The sequence below is a fragment of the Carassius auratus genome, chromosome 44 (genome assembly GCF_003368295.1).
Source record: "Carassius auratus strain Wakin chromosome 44, ASM336829v1, whole genome shotgun sequence".
NCBI lineage: Eukaryota > Metazoa > Chordata > Actinopteri > Cypriniformes > Cyprinidae > Carassius > Carassius auratus.
The window spans coordinates 11,932,086-11,956,885 of NC_039286.1; the positions used below are offsets into that span (position 1 = coordinate 11,932,086).

The 24,800-nt window shown below is 35.7% G+C and overlaps 2 protein-coding genes and 1 long non-coding RNA gene across 3 annotated transcripts; 2 read left to right on the top strand and 1 right to left on the bottom strand.

Annotated features, from left to right (window-relative positions):
- Positions 1-6,728: 6,728 nt before the first annotated feature.
- Positions 6,729-11,700, top strand: LOC113062534 (uncharacterized). The gene is made up of 8 exons (XR_003278548.1): positions 6,729-6,814; positions 7,225-7,275; positions 7,371-7,643; positions 8,022-8,054; positions 8,151-9,329; positions 9,420-9,779; positions 10,482-10,550; positions 10,687-11,700. It is a non-coding gene; the product is annotated as an uncharacterized LOC113062534 (long non-coding RNA).
- Positions 11,701-17,671: 5,971 nt separating this feature from the next.
- LOC113062526 (uncharacterized) lies at positions 17,672-20,648 on the top strand. The gene is made up of 7 exons (XM_026232435.1): positions 17,672-17,691; positions 17,980-18,037; positions 18,266-18,321; positions 19,237-19,524; positions 19,664-19,912; positions 20,024-20,038; positions 20,124-20,648. Coding segments are annotated over exons 2-7 (744 nt in total). The 5' UTR covers positions 17,672-17,691; positions 17,980-18,035; the 3' UTR covers positions 20,258-20,648.
- A 118-nt stretch (positions 20,649-20,766) lies between these two features.
- Positions 20,767-23,523, bottom strand: LOC113062516 (uncharacterized). The gene is made up of 6 exons (XM_026232425.1): positions 23,160-23,523; positions 22,449-22,498; positions 21,867-22,166; positions 21,533-21,784; positions 21,388-21,435; positions 20,767-21,307 (listed from the first exon to the last, which is right to left on the bottom strand). Coding segments are annotated over exons 1-6 (780 nt in total). The 5' UTR covers positions 23,162-23,523; the 3' UTR covers positions 20,767-21,179.
- Positions 23,524-24,800: the final 1,277 nt, after the last annotated feature.

A 24,800-nucleotide genomic window follows, 5' to 3' on the forward strand; every position in this document is an offset into this window, starting at 1 on the left:
CCTAAACCAAAAAAAGGGGCACTGAGGGGGTGATTGCTTGTTAACACAAATTATCCAGTTATTACAAAATGTACAATTAAAAAAGAAGACAGTACACGCTCAAATACATTTCAGACTTTATTGTAGAAGTTTTGATAGAACATCACAATTACACATTACTGATACTTTTTTATATTTACTTGTTCCATTTACAGCAACACTTTTTTATTTGGTACTATGTCCTGAAAGATCTTGATAACTAAATTTTTTATGATTCATAATTACACATTGGTGATAATAAACTATTTACCGTCCGTTTTACATTTTGGTATTTACCTTTTCCTTTTACAGCAAAACCTTTCTATTTGGTACCATGTCCTGAAAGATCTTAATAACCTCATCTTTTATGATTGGGATGTCTTTTTCAATGGCCAGAAGCAGAAGATCAGAGAGTCGTTCTTGTCCACACGCATTACGAAGTTTCGTTTTCACCAGCTTCAACTTCGAGAATGAGCGTTCAACAGTGGCTGTTGAGACAGGTAGTGTTCCAAAGATTTTCAGCAGCTTAAAAAGTGTTGGAAACACAACATGAGCATCAAAATCCTTAAATGTTTCCAAAATTGCACGGGCACTCATTTGTGAGCATGTGAATGAAGAGTGGAAAACTCTAAGCTCAGTTCGCAGCTGTTCCTCCTCCTCTTGAAATCCGTAAAACTCACAGAGAGTATGGGCAGCTTTAAGTGCTTCAGCATCTGCAGTGTCTTTCCACTTTGATGGCTCAATCAAACAATGCAGTGACATCACAATTTTGTCAGTGTTCCCCTTCCCTTGAAATCGCCTGTGGAGTTCCTGAATCAGGGAATCCAAAAAAGTGAAGTACATCCTTCTTCTGTAGTACTCCTCTAAAGTCTGTGGCTGGTGGTCCTCTGTTGCTGATGTGGAGCAGTACTTAAACTTTGTTGGTACTTTCCGCCGCCTTGCTTGTCCTGGAATCTCTTCAGGCACACTGATCCCTCTTGTCTCTGCTTGAATGGTAGCATTGTGAAATATTTCTTTGAATTGCTCTTCAGTCCTCAGTGTGTTCATTCTGCTTATGACACCATTTACAACAGTGTATGCTGCTGCCAAGTCCAAGTCTTGCCGCTGAAGAGCATTTGAAGCAACTGCTGTTTCCATGAATATTGGAGTTGTTATCTCCAAGCAAAGAATAAATTCAAAGTTAATGCTGTGCAACAGCATGTGTGCATCCCCTGCTGCCAGATCAGGTGGCTCAGACTTGGTCAGATCTTCCAGGAATTGCACAACTGCAGGGAGGCATTTTCTGAGAGTCCTGAGGGCTGTTTCCCTGCAGGTCCATCGGGTGTCTGAGAGCTTCTGTAGCTCAAGGGGACGCTGGCCAGGATTCATGGCTTGCTGTGTTTGAACAAAAGCTGCATGTCGTTTTGTGGAGTTGGCAATGAAGGTGTAAAGTTTTTCAACTACTGTAAAAAAACTGACAAAGTGAATGCTTGACTTTGCACTCTCCACTAATACAAGATTCAAACAATGAGCATGGCAATGAACATATAATGCCTTTTCATTTTGCTTTTGTATTCTGGACTGTAGTCCTTTGTAAGGCCCACTCATGTTGGCTGCTCCATCATAACCCTGACCATGGATGTCCTCAACTTTCAGCTGGTTCTCCTTTAGCAAGTTCATTACTAGGTTTTCAAGCTGTTCTCCTGTTGTTGACTGAACATCACAGAGCTGAATGAAGCGCTCCTTTATGGTCATGTCATGTACATAACGCACCACAAAGCACACCTGTTCGATGTGTGATACATCAGTAGTCTCATCAAGTAAAATTGAAAATATTGACGCTTCCCTTACTTCTTTCAGTATTTCCTGTTTCACATAAATAGCCATTGCTCTAATTAGGTCATTTTGTATTCGGTTTGAGAGGAGAGACACCTGAGGTTTTTGACATGATGCTTGTTTTTCTTTGATGTTGTCAAGATGAAGCTTAAGAACACTGTCATATTGGCCAACCAACTCTACAAGCTCTAAGAAATTTCCTTTGTTTGAACTTGAGAGGCTTTCATTGTCACCTCTGAATGGCATGCCTTGTTTCGCTAAGTACAATATAATATCAATCAGTCGGTAGATAATCTCCCTGTTTTTTTGCTTTTCTATTTCTTTGGCTGCTTGCATCTCAAAGTCGGCCTTTTCCAATGCTGTATCCAATGCTTTTCTTTTAAATGCATTCCACCGAATCATGCCTAGCATGTGTGACTCTGTCCTGCTATGCTCCTTAATTTTTCCTTTGGCTTGCTTCCATAAACTTAACCCCACTGACTTCCAACCTGTCCTGCTCTTATATTTTTCATCATTCATGAAAAGCCTACAGCTGAAACAGTACATAGCATCATTCTCAGGAGAATACTCTAACCAGGGGTGTTCTTCATACCACTGTCCCTGAAACGAACGTCCTTGATCATTTTTTGGGAACAGCAAAATTGGACGACAGGGTCCTACTGAATTTGAAAATTTTGTGAAGGCCACATTGTATGTTACATTGTATTTCTTACATGAGCAGGATCTGATGGATTTTGTAACTGAAGCAAAAACTCAAAGTCTTCTGGCTTTTTCTCCCTTGTATACATGGCTGTGGCTGCCTCACTCTCCATTTCTTCCTGATCTGCATCTGTCTCCTCCCTCTCTGTCTCATTGTATTGCCTTTCTTTCTCATTCTGAACTTTTTCTGTCTCTGGCTCAGTTCCAAGACCTTCACTTTTACTCCGTTGAATTGATTCTGAGGCATTTTCATCTTAATATAGAGAATGAATAACAAACCTGTTACAATCATATTTTAAATACAATTGTTAGGCTTTAGTGCTAATTAAATGTATGTTCTTGTAATATAATTACTCTTCCATTCAAATAATTTAATGTCTATCTTTCTTGTTATAAAACTCTAGCATATTCAGAATCCTTTATTGTCAGCCAGTTTAACAACACTTGCCTGTAAGTGTCTGATTTGGCTGATGCTGAATGGGCTCTCCCTCACTCTCTGAGCCTGCCTCTGCCTCATCTTCAATGGAGTAATAAGTAATAGACATTTAATTTCATATTAGCATACAGCCTAAATCTATATATACAGCTCATTTAGAGCCTATGATGTGTTAGTCTCAACTAAGACAAGTGATTATAATGGGAGATATACTTACAATAATTAAACAGACAAACTGTCTGCTAACTGTTCTATATGATGATTTACCTGCTGGCTTGCTGGAGCTTTGAATCCATGTTTGCAACGTTGAACTGCCTTTAGCAGCCTCCCTTCTTTCTTTCTCTCTCTGTCTCTGTCTTCTTTTTGTGAAGGCATTGTTTTTTTGTTTTTTTTTTATGGTTGTCTTGTCTACAAAGTGTGCCAACAACAGAGATTGTAGTTATTTGTATTAGATCTGATCTGATCGAGAGTACAATTATAATTTGATTAGACAAGCAGCTTCTTAGAACGTGGATATGTTGTACGAGTTGTTAGCACTAGTAGAAGACCAAGAGCACAAAACATTACCGACATAAATACAAAAAAAAAATAAAAAATGACTAATTTCGCAGATTCAACCGCTGTCTTGCAGCCTACCTGTTAATGCGACAGCTTTCGTGAACTGTCGTGTTCACAAGCGCCGCAGACAAATACTGTGAGTGATGCTGCGGAGTGCGGAGCGAGCGGGAAAACCTGGAGCGGATTCGCGGAATCAACGGAAGGCTTTGAGCGGAGCGGTGGGGAAAAGGGGCACCTCAGTCGATGAGGGCAGAGGGGCAGTGGCTCTGGCCACCGGGCCACCCCCCTGTGCACGGCCCTGTACATATTTGTATTTTTTATTCTTTTATTATGTGTTTTATGTTCTGTCGCTGTCATTCTGTTGTACTGCGGAGCTTCTGTCATGTATGTGTATGCAGGGGCGGGGCCAGAAGATGTAAACATTCGGGGCTTAGCCCAAACCTAGGGGGCTGCAGGGGTGTACTCCGCAGGGGAGATTTTTTCCCCCCATTTATGTCAGCTAAATGCACTATTTTTCAGGCTGTTTGAGATAACAGAATGCCTAAAAATCTATACACTATCTGGGAAAATGATGGTTACTCAGAAAAAAAAAATATTCACCCAGTAGAGCCTACAAACTATTTTGTATTTAATTGTTCTCCAGCTATATTTCTCAATTAATCTATCTTCTTATCCCACTAATGTGCCGAGAACAGTTGTAAAACATGCCCTGAAATAACTTAGCATTTGATACATTGGGATATATTGCTTTTGAATCTCTCTCTGGCCGGTGAGGTTTGCTGTTACGAGTTCCTTTTAAAAAAAATTGTTATGTCCATAATGCTAATTTCAGGCGGTTAGTCAGTGAGCTCGCTACGACGGCGGTGTAATAAAAAGCCCACCAGCCCCTAATGACAACGACGAAGAAGATGATTTATATTCTTCTTCGTTAGTTTTTATCGGCAGTTGGCAAACAAGCGAAGTGATGCGTGATGCTTTACCGTCCGCCACAACGCACAGTAATAGAGCTTTTGTTTCTTTTCTTTTTTGCCGCTCCAGTCTGAGAGACTGAGAGGAAATGAAACAAAGTTGAAGTTATTTTAAAAAAGCTAAAAGATTCGGGGCTTTTGACAAAACATTCGGGGCTTAAGCCCCATTAGCCACCCCCCCGCTCCGCCCCTGCATGGGGTGTCCCAAAAGGCAGTTGTCCACTTTTATTTTTTTTCTATTTTTATTTAAATAAATAAATAATAACATTGTTAACACTGCTAATATAATTATGTATGCAGATAGTGTATTCTGTAGCGCATTTGGCTGGGCTTTAAAAAAAGGCTGTACTTGAGATGAGACTGTACTTTATCAAAGGTCTGCTGCTTGAAATATGGTTCCCATAAACATTAGAAACAGTAAAATTGCATTTATTTGTTTAAAAGTCTATGTTATATTACACATTTTTTGTATGCTTTATATGTTGCCATTTTAATTAAATTATTTATGTTTTCAGATTAATGGAAACACTTCAGTGATTTGATCTCATGACTGTATTCTTGTTTATATTATATTTATGTGTATAGCATCTTTGTATTGTTTTATGGACCTCAGGAAGATTGGCAGCCCTTCTGTTATCTGCTGCATTCACTTACAATGCATCAAAGTTTCTGAACACAATCTGTGCTGAAATGTGCTGCTCAAACTGAGACTGAAATTATATTTATCTTCTATATTACCTCGCTGTAAATCTGCAGTGATCAGTAAATAAATGCAAATCTATGTTGTTATCCCGGTTTATGATGTCATTGAGGGTTTTTCCAGCTTCAATGCTTTTTTTCTGTATTAGAGCGAACGCTTTACATGTGTCAGCATGAGACTAAGGACATCGTCGAGCAGTGGACATCATCTTTATTATACTTCTGTACATCAGTTCCCCCTCATTTTTTCTCAAACCACTGACTTTTGTCAGAACTCAAAAGAAGATAATTTGAAGAATGCTGGTAATCAAAACATACAGATTTGTCACATGTAGAAGACATAAAAACGGAGTAAATGATTTACATTTTTGGCTAAACTATCCATTTAATTAGAATGAATCACGCTGGTCACAGACACTTAATGTGCTAGAATTAAATGGGTAAATAATCATAATTAAATAATCTTTCAAACAATATGTGCTTTAAAAACTTTATATTCAATTTCATTCAGTTTGGTGCATTCAGTTAGACCTTTAGTAATAGATACTTGTGCATTTATTTCTTTACAGGTGCAGAAATTAAAGCTCCCAAGCAAAGAACTCACTTAGATGCGGAAAGACATGCTGCACAATGAGCAACAACCAAGAACAGTATTCACTGATTAATGATTTAAACAATCATTCATAGTAACAGTTAGGTAAGAATTATTTGAATTATTTTACCAAATGTTTCATTCCAAAAATTTGCCATTTACTGTGTTTTTCAATAAGGTTATTAATTGTGTTACAGTCCAAGTGTACATAAATGCCTCTTTCATTCAAGTAAATAAGCGAGGTCCTAAAGATGGCAGCCAAGACAAAAAAGTCACGTGACTGAAATCCATGATTAGGTACAGGGATTATTTAAACACAGGATCGCAAGGTAACAAGACACACCTGGGAAAGGAATGAAGACAACCAATGAAACAATAGGACTACAAGTCGACTTCAAATGGCACTTGAAACAGGAAGTAACACAAAAGCCTAAACACAAGACAACCACAAGATTATAACAATGCATATGATATACCGAGTTTTTGTCTTCACAATGCATGTTTGTTCACAATGCAGGAATCAAATTTACTTGATGCAAAAACTGAAAAAGGAATGAAGATACTTTTATTACTCTTTTCGTGTAAGATATTGTGGCTTAAATTACACTTTATTGAAAATAGAAAAGTCTTCAACAGGAGAATATTTGTTTGTGATGAGAAGGTCTTTTACACTATAAGCATATAAACCATAGGAATGAAATAAGAACAAAACACAGGAGCTGTGCAATCTTTAGAAACCGAGAAAAACAGAAGTATAAAGATTAATATTAAAACAAAAAAAAGGTTGAGATGGAAGGGTTGAAGTACTTCAGGTTTGTAAGGATACATTATAAATAATTATGAATACATTTATAGTGTGCTTCACACTCCAGTCAAGATTGTGATGTCAGTGATTTGGTTTGATAATCAAACCGACAGGAAGCAGAACAATCAGGAAATTTTTCTGCTTCTGTTTTTTTTGTTTGTTTCTGCTTCTTCACACACGCTACACAGTCAACATGCCATCGTTTACACAAGCTTGTAAAATATGTAAGTCCTTATTCATAAATAGTTCACAGTCAGGTTGTATGTTTTCGGTTGATAGGCCTTTATGCAATGCATTTATTTCTGTTTTACAACAAAATGTCAGATTGCTAATGGTTAAGAGCTAGCCGGTGAGTCAGCATTCCTTGCGTGAATTCTGATTTCTAAAATTCTGATTATGTTGTGCTTCAGGGTTGAAGGAAATGCCTATACATTTAATGGAAATTGTCAATTATTATTATTATTATTAAAGAAATGTGTTAATTATTATGGCAGTGAAAGTATTAGTGTGAGATAGACCAAATTTATAAAACCTATTGAGATTTTCAATTAAACAGGAAAGGTGTATATTAAAAAAAGCATATTAAGTCTATTACTGAAAACCACACAATCAGATATTTTGTATTTTACATCAGGTGGACTGATCCTGACGCTAATCGTAGCACTGAAGATGTTTAGATTTGGAAGTGAGTACTACATTCCTGCAATGTTTTTAATGTCAGGTTGTTGTTGTTGTTGTTTTTAAAGAAAACATATATTAATATTTCTTTTTTAATATCAGGTTTTGCTATTGCACATGAGAGTTGCTGGTGTTCTCTTTCTTGTGATGAAGCTGAAGCTGAGCTAAAGAAACATACGGATGTAGAAGTTCATGTTGAACATCAATCAATAGAAATTTATAATGAAATACATGAAGTCTCCAGTTTATTTAACAAAGAAGGACGCTGTTCTGTGGTCATGGAGAAATGCTTAAAAAACTACGAAGAGGTCGAATTAAGAATGTTTCCTGATAATAAAAACCAACCAATCTATGAAAAAATGGATTTAAAGCCTGGTAAGCAAATATTTGATTTAAGCAAAGTTTAAAAGAATTAGTTCACTCATTGTGACGCAGAAAAGGAGAAGCAGAACGTGCTTAAGCTTTTCAGTTAAAGAGAATAATGTTTTAAAAATGTACAAATCAACAGACAGCGTATCATGAAAGTAATCCACGCAACAGCTGTGTCTTCATCTGTGATATCTTACTCTCTGCCATTGCTTTCACATTCACACACACATTTTTAAAACCATCACTAGAACCAGTCGTGCTACTTTAAATAGCAATTTAATAATTACTATTTATTTTTATTTTGGGGTGAACTATTCTTTTAAAATTATTTTAATGTAATTCTATTATCACAGTGAATAAATAATTGTGAGACTCTTTCCACAGAGTGTGAAACAGAGACAACACCAAAAGAAAGAAGTAAGTGAACTTAAGAAGGCTAAATAAATTAATTAATTAATTTGATGCAGTAGTTCATGCATTTTTTTCTTCTTCTGTGTTTATTTCTCTCTCCAGGTGGTGCCGGCACGGTCTACTCCATCACAATCCTGCTGATTATTGGCTTTTCTGTTGCATTGAAATTTCGGCCAAGGAACTGATCGGCATCAAACACACCACACACTAGTCTGAAATTATTCATTTGGATTCAGAACGAGAGAAGACTGACTACAGAAATTACTACTGGATTTTTCTCAGACATTATAAAATTAGGGTTAGGGTTATCTGTTCGTCTCATTCAGTCTACTGTAAAATCTTGCACACTAGCACTTCTGATGCACAGAGGTTTGTTTGACGTCAGAGTCAAGTTTTGGCAGCTCATTTGTTCATTCAAGTGTCATTCTGTGTTGACGTTTAGAAACAAAACAAAGAAGGTTCGAAACCAGCTAAACTTTGTTTAGGATCAAGCTATCGAACCAAGTGTGAAAGCATCTGTGTGTCTTTATTACAAATACTTTTATATGTATTTTCCTATATTAGGGTGATCATATAAGCCATTTTCCCATTTGGCAGGATTTTTATATAGCCTAAACTATCCAGATTTTGGGTGTTTGTGCTGTGCAGATCGACATCTATAGAAAGCTAGAGAGAGCAGAGCTCCTTATGCATTAAAATCACTCTCTTGGTACTTTGGTGTCATATAATGATCGGTGCACAGCGACGCTTCAAGCTAAATGAACGAACACCTAACATGTACGTGTGTTTGCATTGCTTTGATCGTTCTCTGTAGATCTCACCTTCTCACACACCACAAAAATGGCTCATATGGTCACCCTATCCTAAATGCTCATGTTGCACTCAATGAATCAGGTACATATCTAATAACCTCAGAGGCCTTGATGTTTTATACTCTCTTTTTTTATTGAGCTGTAAATTAATTGTATTCGGTGATGAAAACCCTCTTAATGTGATGAATGTAATATTATCTTTGACTACAACACACACTTAGAGCAAATCCTGTAAGATGTGTATTTTTATTATGTAACTGCACATAAAGCTTTGAAGGATGTGATAAAAAAGCTGTAACAGCACTCTGTGTGAGGTTTCATGATCAGTAAGGAAGTGGAAGTGGTTTTAGGGTCTCTGCATTGTGCTTAAATTTTGAGTTTGATCGACACTGTTATGAACGACAGACAATGAATAAAGTCATTTTCTTCTGCATTTTTTCTTCCTGGATTATGCAAATACTTTCCAGAGGTAAGAATACTTATTAAACCTCCAATAGCTCACCATTTTAACCTCAAACAGCTCTATTTGAAATATAATCGGTTTATATTTTTTCTCCAGATGTTTCAGAACATGAAGTGACTCTCTTGAGAGTCCAGCGGAAGGAAAACATCAGCCTGAACTGCAACATGACTGACAGATATGAAATGGCCTGGTTTCACCAGTATTCTCAACAACTAAATCAACTAATATCTGCAAAGGTGAGCAGTGTGTCAGGAAGACTTCTAGTTATGTACAATCAAAACTGGAGTCATCTAACCGTTGGAGAACACCATGCAGATGTGGGGATCACCACAGTCAAGCTAGTTATTTCTGGAGTAACAGAAACCGACTCAGGCCTTTATTTCTGTGGAACAAAATCAGTGACTTCAAAGACTTCAAAGATGCACTTCGACAAACCCACCAGACTACAGATCGAGGGTTAGTACCACTGACCTCAGTTTCTCTCAATTCTTCATAATGTTTTCAATGCTGCTTTTTTGAGTAAATTATTTTACAAATGTATTTAATTAATCACTAGTAAAGCTAGTGTCTCCATCGATCAAACCATTTTCACTCCAAGTAAAGTAAAGGGCAACGTTTGAATGATTCCTGGAATTAAATGTGTTATTGAGGAAAGGTTTACTGCTATAATAATACTGAAACTGAACATTGTTTTTGTTTATTTTTGTTTTATTGAGCTTTTGTGTTTGATTACATGATCTTACGTGACCCTAGAGCACAAAACCAGTCATAAGTCAATTTCTTGAAATTGAGATTAATAGATCATCTGAATAAATGATCTCTCCATTGATGTGTTGTTTGTTCGGAGGACAATATTTGTCTGAGATACAACTATTAGAAAATCTGAGGGAGCAAAAAAATCTAAAGTTGATTTAAAGTTGTCCAAATTAATTCTTTGCAATGCATATTACTAATCAAAAATGAAGTTTTGATATATTTACGGGAAACTTGCACAATATATTCATGGATCACAATCTTTACTTAATATCCTAATGATTTTTAAGAAAAATAGATCATTTTGACCCATACATCGTATTTTTGGCTATTGCTACAAATATACCCCAGAGACTTCAGACTGCTTTTGTGCTCCAGGGTCACAAATATTTAAAATATTTTCAGACAAGCTGACAGACAGAGAAGACCGAGTCCATTCTGTCACAGAAACACCAGAGATTGTTGATGTCACAGGTAAGAGAAATCATTCTTGTGTCTCATTTTCTCACAACTTGAAATCAGTACAGATTTATCAAGGATGTAAATGTAAAATTTACTGGCTAACTATCTGGGTTTCTTAATTCTGCAAAATTCTGCTTTCTCTTTGTAGAGGAAGTGACTACGAAAGAGAGGGCGTTGATGTTTGGTGGTGTTGGTCTGGCGATTGCAGTGTTTTTTCTGGCTACAGTCATTGCAGGAGGAATAATTCACTATCGCGGCTGGCAGAAAGGATGGAGCGCCGCCAAACGCTCATCTCTGATTCATCACAATTCAGCTAAATAACTTCTGTTTCTGCTTTATTTCAAAGTCTAACTCAGTATACCCATGAGCTTTGCTTTGCTGTAGGTTACCACAAATGTTGTAAATGTCCCCTTTTTTAGCCCCAGTGAAAATACTTGTTAATAGTTGTGGTTATTTCTCAAGGTTTTGTGGTTCACTTGTGATTATCAGTAATATAAAAACGCTGCTGCACTGTAAAAAATCGAATGAGCTGTTTACTTAAAAAAAATGAAGGTAACAATATTACACAAAATATTTTTTGAGTAGTTCTTCAGGCTTGATTTTATAATGGCATCTATCATGTGAAATCTCCTAAATGAATTAATCTATGACTCAATTGATTTAATATGATTAGGGAAATGTGCTCATTTATTTTAAGCTTATTCTCAAAGATCTGTGAATGAGGTCTGTTTGTATTCTATTATTTTATACATTTACAAGACTATATACAGCCAATCAGCTCAAGTAGAAAAATGCTTGAGAAATACAGGAAAGTACTGCACTAGCAAAGCTACTGTTCATTAAACAAGGCATGAAACCACAAGCTCTGTGGAAACTTCGATGTTACAGAAACTTACAAATGTCAAACATAACTGAACATTAAACATTAACAGATGCTTCCCTTCACTCAAAAACATAAAGTAGCATTTCATTTCAAAACTTACTCTCCATATCCAGCCACATGCAAAGCATGCGGGGAACTAACAATCACCTCTAAAATAAAACTGCAAAATTGAGCTAATTCTCTTAAAATAAATAGGCAGCCTTGTTTCATTAATTATTTTAGTTTAACCAGTTCCCCAATTCAAGCACCAAAACTGCCTCCTTAAAAAAAATGGTTTTATTAGTAAAAGGTCCTCATTATTTTCTATACAACACTGAATCACTATTTCTTTAATGAAATCCATACATTATTTTTAATTATCACCTTATTTTTTTTTAATGAAAATTACAAGACCAATGATTCATTTTTTACAGTGTTCTGATGTCTGTCTTTAATGCAGTTTTTATTTACAATGTATAAAGTCAAAGTATGTTTTACGCACCTGTTTATGTAGAGAAAGAGCACAAAAAGTATATCATTTTATATATGTCTAGCTGGATCTTCACATTATAAATTATTATCCAGAGGAGCATTAATGTACATATAAGAGGGGTTCAAGAGGAAATGCTATTAAATAAAATTGTCTTCAATGTTAAACGTGTTATTGAGAGCAAAACTAAGAGATCACATTTGTTTGTGCATTTTTCAGTCTGGTCTCATGTTCATATGTAGGTTTTAATATGTAATATTTACAAGCACAAAGCATACATTTTTAAACTCCCATTAAAAGAAATGAAGCAGTTACACTATGAAATATAAGTCAAACTGCACATTTCACCCAAAATTGTTTTGTGTGATACAATTCCAAATTTAGGAGGCCAGAGCGAGGGCTAAAGCTTGTTGACACGGGACAAATGTGTGTGTACAGAGTAATCAAACAATTCTCACATCAATGTAGAAAACATTTGATTGCACTGAGTTATCGATGTAGAATACTTTAAAACTTACATTAATAAAAAAGTATTATCATAATCAGTGCATAATGATAAACATAGGGTGATATCAGGTAAAATGGGCGATTAAAGGTTTGGGGGTCCTAGTCCCTCTGGAATTTAGAACCAATGACTACAAAATACTTCAAACTATTGTCATAACTGTGCTTGACAAGTAACAGGTGATTCAATTGGTTTATGGTTGCTATGGTGGGTGGGGTAATAATTCTTTTCAAGACTGCACCAGAGAGCTGCATGGTAAGTAGCCTGGCATACCAAATGTAACTAAACCATTATAAGGATGATAAATCTATAAAAAAAATAAAAAAAACATGCACATAAAAAATATGCATAATATCTGTATTGATGGCATCAATCAGAAATAATGTTGTTAGTTTGGTATAGGAACATATTTTTTGAAAAAGTGATGTTTTTCTTGGCGGCCCAATTTACCTTAAGCCACTGAGGTAAAATGGGCCACATGGTTTCAGCTAAAATGGGCCATCATCTGTGTCACTCACAAACACACATACACATGAGTGTTTGAGTGTGTGAGTGTGTGTGTGTGTGTGTGACACGCCCTCACTCACACACACACACACACTCACCATGACACTTCACCATCTGTGGGAAGAGGAGAGGATAAAGGAGGCCTTAGATGAATGCAGGAAGGGAGTGAAGAAAGGAATTACATTGAGTGTGCACCTCTTATCACAAGCATGGGGTGTGCCACGATCCACACTGCAAAGACTCGTCAGTGGAAAGGTGTCTAGCAGTGAACATGCGTCAGGGCGGAAGCCCTACCTTCCAGAGGAGGCGGAAAGGGAGCTTAAACAAAAAAGTAATCCAGCAAGCAACCAGCCAAGCAAGCCAGCAAGTACCCAGGCAGCAAGCAACCAAAATGAAAAAAAAAAAACAGGGCAAGAGAAGCAAATCACCTTGCAAAGCCTGCAACACCCACTATGGTGACACAAATGACCTTAATGCTACTGAGGAATGGGTAAAATGTGATCCATGTTCTGCCTGGTTTCAGATGATTCTTCTGCACAATCTGACTTTGCTGCAGTCTGGAATTGAACTACTGGTTTCGTCTGGTCAGAGGAGAACTGACCCCCCAACTGAGCCTGGTTTCTCCCAAGGTTTTTTCTCCATTCTGTCATTGATGGAGTTTCGGTTCCTTGCCGCTGTCGCCTCTGGCTTGCTTAGTTGGGGTCACTTCATCTACAGCGATATCATTGACTTGATTGCAAATGAATGCACAGACACTATTTAACTGAACAGAGATGACATCACTGAATTCAATGATGAACTGCCTTTAACTATCATTTTGCATTATTGACACACTGTTTTCCTAATGAATGTTGTTCAGTGTATTTTGTTTGAAGCGCTATATAAATAAAGGTGATTGATTGATTGATTGATGAGAGCTGTGGTGAAGAGAATGGTATCTGTGATGACGATGGTTTCATTTGCAAAGACTGTGTTTGAAAAATGTTTTCATCACACACATACAAATCAGTTATCAGTTATCAACTTTGAATGTGAATTTTTGCCATTTTCACATTTCGTTCTAAATGTATTGTTCACACACACACACACACACACACACACACACACACACACACACACACACACACACACACACACACACACACACACACACCTGTTGTTGTTCCAAAATTGACTTTTTTAAATGCACATTTGAATATTTGGGTTTGCACCCAAAATGATTTTTTTTTAATGGCACATATGAATATGTTTGTTTAATGCAGTTTAAATGTTATGTGGCTGTATAAGCAGTTGTGTTTTAAAATTAAAAGAATTATGATAAATTACTATTTCTTTTTGCAGTTTGACCAGCTCATTTTACCTGAAACTGCTCATGCAAAAAAAGTTGGCACAACGGATGTTTCAAGAACTGTAGGGCCTAAATAATTATATTTTATTACACAATTTCAATACAAAATTATTAAAAACAGTCATTATTAATCATAAATACACATGGAATAGGCATATATGGTATTGTATTATTGTCCCAAACGATTTACCAAAAAGTGGCCCAATTTAGCTGATATCACCCTATTGAATTTTTTAGCACCCTTAGCATTATTAGCAGGTTATAAAGCAAACCCTTTTCAACAAATAAATAAACTATTAGTATAATGAGACAAAAACACACAGGCTTTATATTTAAAACTTACATTGTAAAAGTTCTGCATGACTTTTAGATTCTGGCTGTTTAAATTCAGTAAACCACTGCACATTTAGTGAGATATGAGTAATGACAAAACCACAAGTATCACCCCCCCCCCCCACACACACACACACACAGGTCAAAGTCTTTCACAGAGTCTGTGTTTGGCTCCTCCCACTAAAGGAGAGTCTGTGTTTGGCTCCTCCCACTAAAGGAGAGTCTGTGTTTGGCTCCTCCCACTAAAGGAGAATCTGTGTTTGGCTCCTCCCACTAAAGGAGAGTCAGTGTTTGGCTCCTCCCACTAAAGGAGTATGACTGGTCTTTATTGTCCTCTGCTGGTTATTTTGTGAAAGCTGAAGATGTGTGTGAGTCCAGATACAGTCAGATGAAGTTAATTTTCAACAGTTTGAGCAGCAGATTTCAGCTCCGATTGTGATTAATAATTTGTCATGTGTCTCCTAGCAATAAAGCACATGTTTCTGCTTGTGTTTGTTCATTTGGATTGACTGTGTGTGATCTTCAGTTATTTAGTGTATGATGATACTAGTTTTTAGCTTGGCTATGCCTCATCATCCGTGTAGAACTAGATTCTGTAGAAGATATTGAAAGGTCAGTCACACAGTTTAGCATTTAATGTTCAAATCATGAACAAAAAAGACATGCAAAAAAGACAAGTTATTTCTTCCCGGTGTAGATCACTGGGGTTTGTTCGGGCCAGCTGTATATCAGCTTGTGCCTGATATTTCAGCAATATATTTATTTTTTTCATTTCACTGTATTTTCAACCCCATGCCAGGATTCTGTTTGTCAACAGTTAAAAATGCCTAGTTAAAGATCTGCACTGGTAAATGAGAGGTTACCAGCTCTATGTAATGAATTAGAAGGCATGGTTTGTATTGAATCCATCACCTTAACAATCATGACAGTATTCACTATAAAACATTTGGGAATGCATGACAATCTCTGAAAAAATTCTGTATGAATTCAATATTTTGCTAATTATTTTAACACTATATTAACGATGGATTATGAAATGGAAATTGCAATTGTCTTTTCTCCTCCATTGTGATATATATCAAGTAAAATTGTCTTGATTTTGTCAAAAGTGAATTGATTGGATGGTTATGTGACTGTGGTTTGCTAATGGTGGTTTTCAAATCTTTGCACATTTAGTGAGATATGAGTAATGACAAAACCACAAGTATCACCCCCCCCCCCCAACACACACACACACACACAGGTCAAAGTCTTTCACAGAGTCTGTGTTTGGCTCCTCCCACTAAAGGAGAGTCTGTGTTTAGCTCCTCCCACTAAAGGAGAGTCTGTGTTTGGCTCCTCCCACTAAAGGAGAGTCAGTGTTTGGCTCCTCCCACTAAAGGAGTATGACTGGTCTTTAATGTCCTATGCTGGTTATTTTGTGAAAGTTGAAGATGTGTGTGAGTCCAGATACAGTCAGATGGGAATGCATGACAATCTCTGAAAAAATTCTGTATGAATTCAATATTTTGCTAATTATTTTAACCCTATATTACGATGGATTATGAAATGGAAATTGCAATTGTCTTTTCTCCTCTATTGTGATATATATCAATTAAAATAGTCTTGATTTTGTCAAAAGTGAATTGATTGGACGGTTAGGTGACTGTGGTTTGCTATTGGTGGTTTTCAAATCTTATGTGTCTTCTGCTGTTTTGTCTTGTCAATAAATATAAATCTTATATATATATATATATAAATTCTAACCATTTATTTATTTTCAGTTCCAGCTACAGTTACTTGATAGTTTCTATGTTGTGTCACTCAGACAAATTACTTTAGTTGATTGTATATTGCTGGTTGAAATTTCACAATATATAACATCATTGTGACATCACTGATTAATCTTTGCAGTTAATCTGTTAAAAACATTGTTTAGGAATTCACTTGGTTCCCCTTTTAAGGTTCCCCTTAAAATGTCTAGAGGAGGCATTCAGAGCTGTACAGAAACTTTGATCAGTGAGTAAAAAAAATACATTATTAAAAAATGTTTTCTCTTCCCACTTTCCCTCTTCCAGCTGTTTGGATTTGTCTTTTGACTTCTGTACTGTCTTTATGTCTGTGTTTTTGGTTCTGGTGCTTCTGTAAATTTTTTTAATTCGAGTCATCAATAAAACATCAGCGTCTGCACAGAAATGTGGAACGTGGATCAAAAGAGTCTCAATTCAATAAACTGTAAAAGAGCATCAACATCACTGGTTACTGGAAATCTGCTTTCAGAGTTAAAATATCTGCAGAAGATTCTGACAACAATATATTTGCAATAAACATTTATTTACAACATATATGAACATATGGACTGCATTCCTACAGCACTGTTGTGTTTGTTGACTGTCTCTCTACATTTAAAGTGACTTACAGATAAACCAGAGTTCTGTGTTCAGAAATGATCTGATCAAACAGAGAATGTTTTTATTGGATCTTTTTTTTTCAAGTTTTGTATGCGGTGATGCATGTTTAGATTAACAGTGATTTGTTCTGAGTATAACTGTATTCTTGTTTATATTATATTTATTTGTATAGCATCTTTGTATTGTTATAAGCTATTTAACGTACTGTACATGCAGCAGGATATTGAAAACTACATTAGAAAACCATTAGGGTTTTAAATACAGTAAATCCTGGGAGGAGTGCAATGCTTGAACTGGAATAAAGCTCTTGAAAGTATCTAATCTAATCAGATTTCAACAATTACATGTTTTAATCTCTAAAGAAGAATTCAGAAGTGATGTTTCTTCAGTGTTGTGACTTCGGATAAGTCACGAGAAATATTCAGCTTATCTGAGATCAGATTTTACTGTCTGCTTCATCATGAACATGAAGAAACAGGAAACTGACCTTCCTTTATAATTCTTACATTCATATGCAAATTATTCAACAAATAAATCACAAAATCATGTCGAATCAGAATCATTTTCTGACGGCTCAATGTGTTTTAACAGAACAGCCACTAATGATCATCACACTATTCGTTAGTAGGAGGCTCTAAATATCCCATGTTCACCAAAGTTACTTTCAGTTTTGTTTTAATCCTGCAAAACCTGCTGGTTTGCAAAACAAAAGACTCAGGTAAAATCTTCTCTGCCTATTTTTTAATTAGTGGTTCAAGGATCACAAATCTCACGGTTCGGATCACATTACGTTTTCTTTTATCGCAGCTGTTTTGTAGTTTGATGATCTTTAATGACAGCAGCAGTATTTATAGAGCGCTGTCTCTTTAAGACCTGATGCTCGGATCTGATAGATACACAACACATTTCTTTCTCAGCTGTTTTCATTCACTTGACACAACTGTCTGTGTTTACCTGAATGATTGTCCAGAGGGGTATTTTGTCATAGTTTAATGTGTGTTTTCAGAGGATTCAGAAGAGGATTCAGTTTGGTGTTCAAAAGACTCATGCAGAAGTTTCACCATGTAAGTTTAGATGCTTTTTATAAATTTATAAAGTTTTGTGTCCATTGGACATTTGTGTTTGACGGATCAGTCTTCTTGAGGATTACACTGGCATCATTAATAAAACTAAGATTCAGATTTGTTTCTTATTCTTATTCTTATTATAATGTTCTAATCAGAAGCCGAGTAAAGTATTTTATCTTTTGTGGCGTATGTCTCTGTCTCATAACAGCCTTCTATTTTCATCAGGTCCAAATGCTTGAATCTTCTTCTTCTGCTGATGTTTTGTTTCTTCTATCAAAGCGGTCAGTGTCATTTGTTTTTTAATGGACTGAAACTTTTTTCAGTGTTAGATAGTTATTAAATCTAGTCAATTGTTTATCACATCACTCATCCAATGATTTCTGTTGATGATTCTTCCAACTCAGGAAGTAAACTAAAAACTAAACTAAAAATTGACTAAACCCTAAATGGTTAACTAGTAACAATATCCAGCAAATATTTTAATCTATTTAACACTATTGAATGTTACTTTTAGCATAGCTAAATTAATTCATTGTAACTGTTATACATTTTTCTGTGTTTATCAGAAGAAAGAAACTCACAAAGGTTTTAAATGATTTGAGGATGAGGCAATGATCCCTTTAAAGGATGTATTTTAGGATAACTATCTGTATGAGCATGTAGAGCATCTGCAAGGACACTAGATGGCTACAAAGGTGATTCTCATGTGTACAGTTCATTCATATGAATGTTGCACTACTGGTTAATCGTAGGTTAGTCATATAGTCTATAACACAACCCAGAATCTGCTCATTTGAGTTTATAGCTGATACTAGGATTGATTTCACAGCATATTACAATATTCACACTTCATAAGATGAATCGTTTCTGAACTCTGCAGAATGTGAGAATAATCAGCTGCCATTCAAACACAATCTCATGTTTTCATGAGCAAAAGATCACCAACAACCTTAAAGTTTAATATTATCATTACAATTTCTGATGCTAAATATTGGAGAAATGCCACAATCAGTTCACAGTTGTTGAATCCACTCGAATGTGTGGTGAAACGTCTTGAAAATAAAAGCTGAGTAAAATAAAACTGAATAAAATAACCACTAGAATATGATAACATTAATTATAGAGAATCAACAGAAACACTGCATGCATTTTTCACATGTATTGATTCTTTGAATTGAATGAATCTGTTTTTGCAGAAATCCTGCCAGCAGGAAACCCCTTTATATCTGTGTCGGGAAAAAAGAGAGGCAGCGTCACACTCAGATGTGAACATGAGGACAGTAATATTGTTCACATTGATTTAATCACTCGGTCCGAAATCATATCTGTGTGTGAGACTGAAGAATGTAGTGGACGAGTGTTTAAAGAAGGAAACTGTGACGTCGTCATCAAGAATCTGATCTTCAGTGACGCTGGGAAATACACTTTGAGAATCTATTACAATAATGATCAGACAGAGCTGAAGTACCAACTTCATATTCATGGTGAAGACTAAACTGATCAAACACCAGCATCTGCTTCTTTAAATGATTACATCTGGTCACCAATCATAAATCTGTGTTTATGGTCTTGATTGATTGACAGCATTATAATAATGATTAATGTCTTTCTGTTTCTCCTCAGATGAGATTTCTGTGAAAACAGGCGAGGAGCTAAAGATGTCTGTTCTGGTGTCTGATGCTGATAAAGTGAAGACAAACTCTAGTGGAGAGTGGAAGGAGGTTTGGACGAGAGATCACGGGGTTCAGAGCGACCGAATGAATGATGATAATGATGGAAACCTGACCATTAAATCATTTCTGGACAGTGATGCAGGAACATACAGAGTTCTGGACACTGAAGGAGAAATCTTGATCACAGTCACAATCACAGGTGAGCGGGTGTTTAGAAATATTTCTAACATCTTGAGTTTGGGATTTGATTTGTTAAACTAACTAATGTTTTCAAATCTTGTTCATATTTCGTCATATCTATCTGGCTCAGCGGGAGAAAACACAGGTAAGACAGAAGAACAGTAAAGTAAGAAGCTCTAAAAAACATGAACAATCATTTTAAAAATGTAAAATTTGTGCTTTCTTTCTAGATCCCCACCGTTCTGCTCCAGAGCATTGGAGCTGGGTAGAAAATGTTCATTTTGGTTTTGTGATTATTGTATTTTTCACGTATATAGTGATTATAGCAGTTCAGTTTTTGCTTATGTTTGCTGGAATTATCTGATGTAATTACACTTGCTGTTTTATTAAGAATATATTTGCTATAAGTTGGATTGCAACATTGCTGTTCATAGTATTTATCGTCTTTAATTGATTTTTCCATACATTTCTGTCATCATGACATTTAACTGTAATGACTTTAAATATTATAGAAACATGAATTTTCTGTAAAGTTGCTTTGCAATGATTTATAAAGTAAAAAGCGCTATACAAACAAACTTGACTTCATAAACGACTGAAATGAGATGATTATGTCAGAAGCTGATTCTCTGGCGCTGCTAGATGCTTTGCTGTTTGATACCGCTGACAAACTAAGCTTGTAAACTATTTGCTTTGGTTTATTCTAGTATTTTGTATGAGAAGTAGTCAGTAAAATGATATGCAATTAAAACCAAGAAGCTTGTCTGCCAAAAGTCTCTGATTTCTAAACTTGAGCCAAACAGATGAAGACTTCTGTGACCTAAGAAAACTCAGATGCTTGTGATATAAGAAAGATCTGACTTTAGCTAACCTGAGAATAATTAAAATATGATAAGAGGTGATTAATAAATACGCACCATTAAATATATAACTGAGCCACTAAAGGGACATGATTAGCCAATGATATAACTCTGAGAGAAAGCAATGAAATATATGTTCGGTCCCATATTTATTCCCTTTACACTCTTAAAAATCAAGGAGCTAGAATTACTGTCATCATCACTGCTTTAGATGAATGTGAAGAAACCTAACCTGCAGTATTGTATGTGTCCATTAGTCTATTCTTGATAAACTGAGGAGGATTTCTGTCGATAAAAAGTGAGTTAGCAGCAGCTTCAACATTTCAATTCCGTTTTGAGCACAGAAATCACAGAGGTGACTTCAATCTTGTCCAAAATTAATTAACATTAGCTGCATTCGTCTAGTCAAGTATATAGGCATGCCCTTCAGCAAACGTGCAGTTGTGCTCCTGGACATCTGTGCATCCTTTTTCCTTTCAAAGCAACCAGAATCACCAAAAACACTAAGAGTTCAACTGGGACGATCCAGTACGCTTCAGGTAGAAGAGAGGGAGCTGGGAAGAAAGCATATGAATTAATTCATCAATAAACTCTGAGATTTTGTGAAGCTGTCAAAGGCTCTTGTTTTACTCACTACGCTGCTGTTTGTCATCATTCATGAGGTTCCTCTTGTCCTCTGATTCTGCAGGTGATGTTGAAAGATAATCATTCAGTTTAGCATCAATCTGATGTTCAAATCATGATCATGAAATGCTTTCTAATGATATCTCTTCTCTCACCTGTGACTGTCACCATGATCAGGATTTCTCCTTCAGTGTCCAGAACCTCATATGTTCCTGTGTCTCTGGCTGTAAAGTTACTAATGATCAGGTTTCTATCTCTGATGCTCATTCGATCACTTCTGAGCCCATGGCTTCTGCTCCAGTCCTCCTTCGGTCCTGTGCTTCTTCTGGTCCAGTGCACTACTTTATTAGCATTGGGCAACAGAACATCTAACTTCAGCTCCTCTCCTTTCTTCACTGAAACCTCATCTGAGGAGAAGCAGACACATGCTGGGTCCTGGCCTTCATCCAATATCAGCACAATACTAAAGGACATCAGTTTTGACATTACCGTGAAAATGAAGTCGGTATGTCCTGATTTGACGCTTCACTTCTGCCTGAGTATTAGTGTAATAGACTGTTAAAATGTATTTCCCAGCATCACTCAGTCTCAGATTCTTGATAATCACGGCACATGATCCTGTTTTAAACACTCGTCCATTCTGACTTTCACTTTCACTCTCACATTCTTCATTCTGACAAGAAAGGATGCTTGTTAACCTGCTCAAATCAAGATAATGAGTGTCTTTAAATTCACATGACAGGGTGGCGTCGCCTCCTTTTATTCCTTTCACAGATCGAGTGATGGATCCTGCAAATACATACATTATAATATCCATTCAGCATACTGAAAATACATGCATTTCTTTCTGTGTATCATAAATAGTTATTTTAGTCGACTGCATAGTAATAATAATACACATATTTATCAATCAAAGCATTAAGGAGCCAACAATACTATCTAAGCCTCATTTTTATGTTTTAAGTGTTGATGACAATAGTATCAGATGAATTTCAGCACAGAAACAATCAACTACAGTAACTCTACACAGTGAAAATCAAAGTATAGAAAGTAAAACGAGTGAATACTGACCGCTGTGATTGAAAAGGCTGAGCAGAAGCAGCAGATTCAAGTGTTTGAACCTGACGAGAAAACAGAAGAGATGTCACAAACACAGTCATACAGGGATATAAGATGCACTCCTGAGATTACACAACAAACAAAATAACTTTCACTTTCATTTTGTCTGAATATTTAACATGTGAATCTTACATACCAAAAATACCTGATCAGAAACATCAGACTAATTCTCAGAACAAAAGGTACAAAAGCTGTCACTGGGGTGGCACACTTTTAAACAGTGATAAGGGGGATATTATAAGGGGACAGCTTTTGTACCTTTTTTCCTGAGATTGTGAATGATTCTTGTGTAATAGTCAAATGATTACTCAAACCAAAAGTCATTAATACACACACACAAAATTCAGTAACAGTCTAATAATTATATGAATCACCTCGTTAATTAAAACCGTCATCATAATAATTGTAATATCATCTAATCACAGTTATGGATACGTTATGCATTAAGATGTTGTTTCATTTCCTTGGTTTCACTGGCAGAAACACTTCAATTGTTACACACTCTCAGAAAAAAAAGGTACCTTTTCAAAGGGTACGCTTTTGTACCTTTAGGTCCTAAGATGTACAATTTAGGTACCAATGTGTACCCTTAACACACCAACATGAAAAGCCTTTTGAAAAGATACTACTCATATATATATTTTAAATTCAATAAAAACTTACATGTTAAGAATCCTGCGGGAGATGTCTGGACGTCTTCATTCATCACAGCATGTTTAGTGAGATGTGACATTTCAGGAAAAACAAAACTAAAAGAATGGCCCAGACGCAGGTGAGTTTCCAGACAATGGTAATCTGGTGCCTCCCACTAAAGGTGAGTGACTGGTTATTCTTTCAAAGCAGATTAATATAATATCATAATGGTATCTGTTATCTGGACCGGTCACGAGATTGATGTGAAATCACAACACAGCAGAAAGCTCACTTCTCCTCTTCTGTGTTTATAATTGATCATTAGATCACGCTCCACAAACTCTTTCCACTTCCTCTCAGAGCAATGTAAACTGTGCCATGTTTATGTCTTGTTCTAAACTTAGTTTTCTTTTTGTTATGTTCCTGTTTACTGTGTCACCTTTATACAAAATGATTATATATATATTACGGACCGCCATCAAACACATAACATTTGGTCACTTTATTTTAAGGTTTAAGGTTCTCTCTATTAACAAATCATTAAATATGCCATTTTCCTCAACAAACTCCTAATTAGCTGATTATCAATAGTTAGGAAGCTAGTTAAGTTCAGGTATTGGGTATGTTTACGGATGTAGAATATTGTCATGTAGAATAAATGCTTAATAAGTAAACAGCCAATATTTAATAATCAACTAGTCAGTAATGAGAATTGTTCCCTAAGCGTTACCAAACATTTTTCTCTAAAGCTTACGGTTTAAATGAATACTTCCTACTTTATAAAAAACTGTATCTATACACCTTTTAAGCATATAAAAAAAAGTCATAGGTTAATATTTTTAAACTGAAAATGTATTTTATGATCAGTAACTTTTTGAACTAATCAGTAAGAGAGTTTAACAAATTTGAAAACCATGTTTTTATTACTAACTATTGGTATAACTTCATTTACCCTTTATTATTATTATTTTTATTTTTTGTATCTCTTGTGCTTACACAGAGAGTTAAATAGCATTCTGTCAGTGCTATAAGCAATGTTAGCTTGCTTATTGTGCTCTAAAGCATAATTTATTTAAGTCCATACGTCTAACTAACAAGTTTATTAGTTTGAACTAAGGTCTCAGGAAACATCTAATCGTTGAACTATGTTGGTAATGATGGAACTGAATAATAATAATAATAATAATAATAATAATAATAATAATAATAATAATAATAATAATAATAATAAATTGCGACTTTATATCTCACAAATTTGACTTTCAATTGCGATTTTATATTTTTTAATTCTGAGTAAAAAAAAGTAGAAATTCTGCGAAACTTTTTTATTCAGTGGCGGAAACGATATTTTTCAACCATTAACTAAAGCCATTCATGCAAATATGGCTCAAGCTGCATCCAGCCTGGCAATTTATGTTTATTAACACACAAACTAGTGTTTAATGCTAGCCTACATTGCATAAGGCCTAAATAACCAAAACATGAGTTCATTATAGGAGAGAAGCTGAAATATCATGACAAAACCATTGTGGTTGATTATTGCCCTTAAAATTGTACACATTATTATTAAGTCGACAATGTTTTTAGTGATTTTCGCTTTTGCCACATATAGTGTATTGATGGGTATTGGCATCACCAATGACGTAATGATATTTGGATCACGTGTCACTT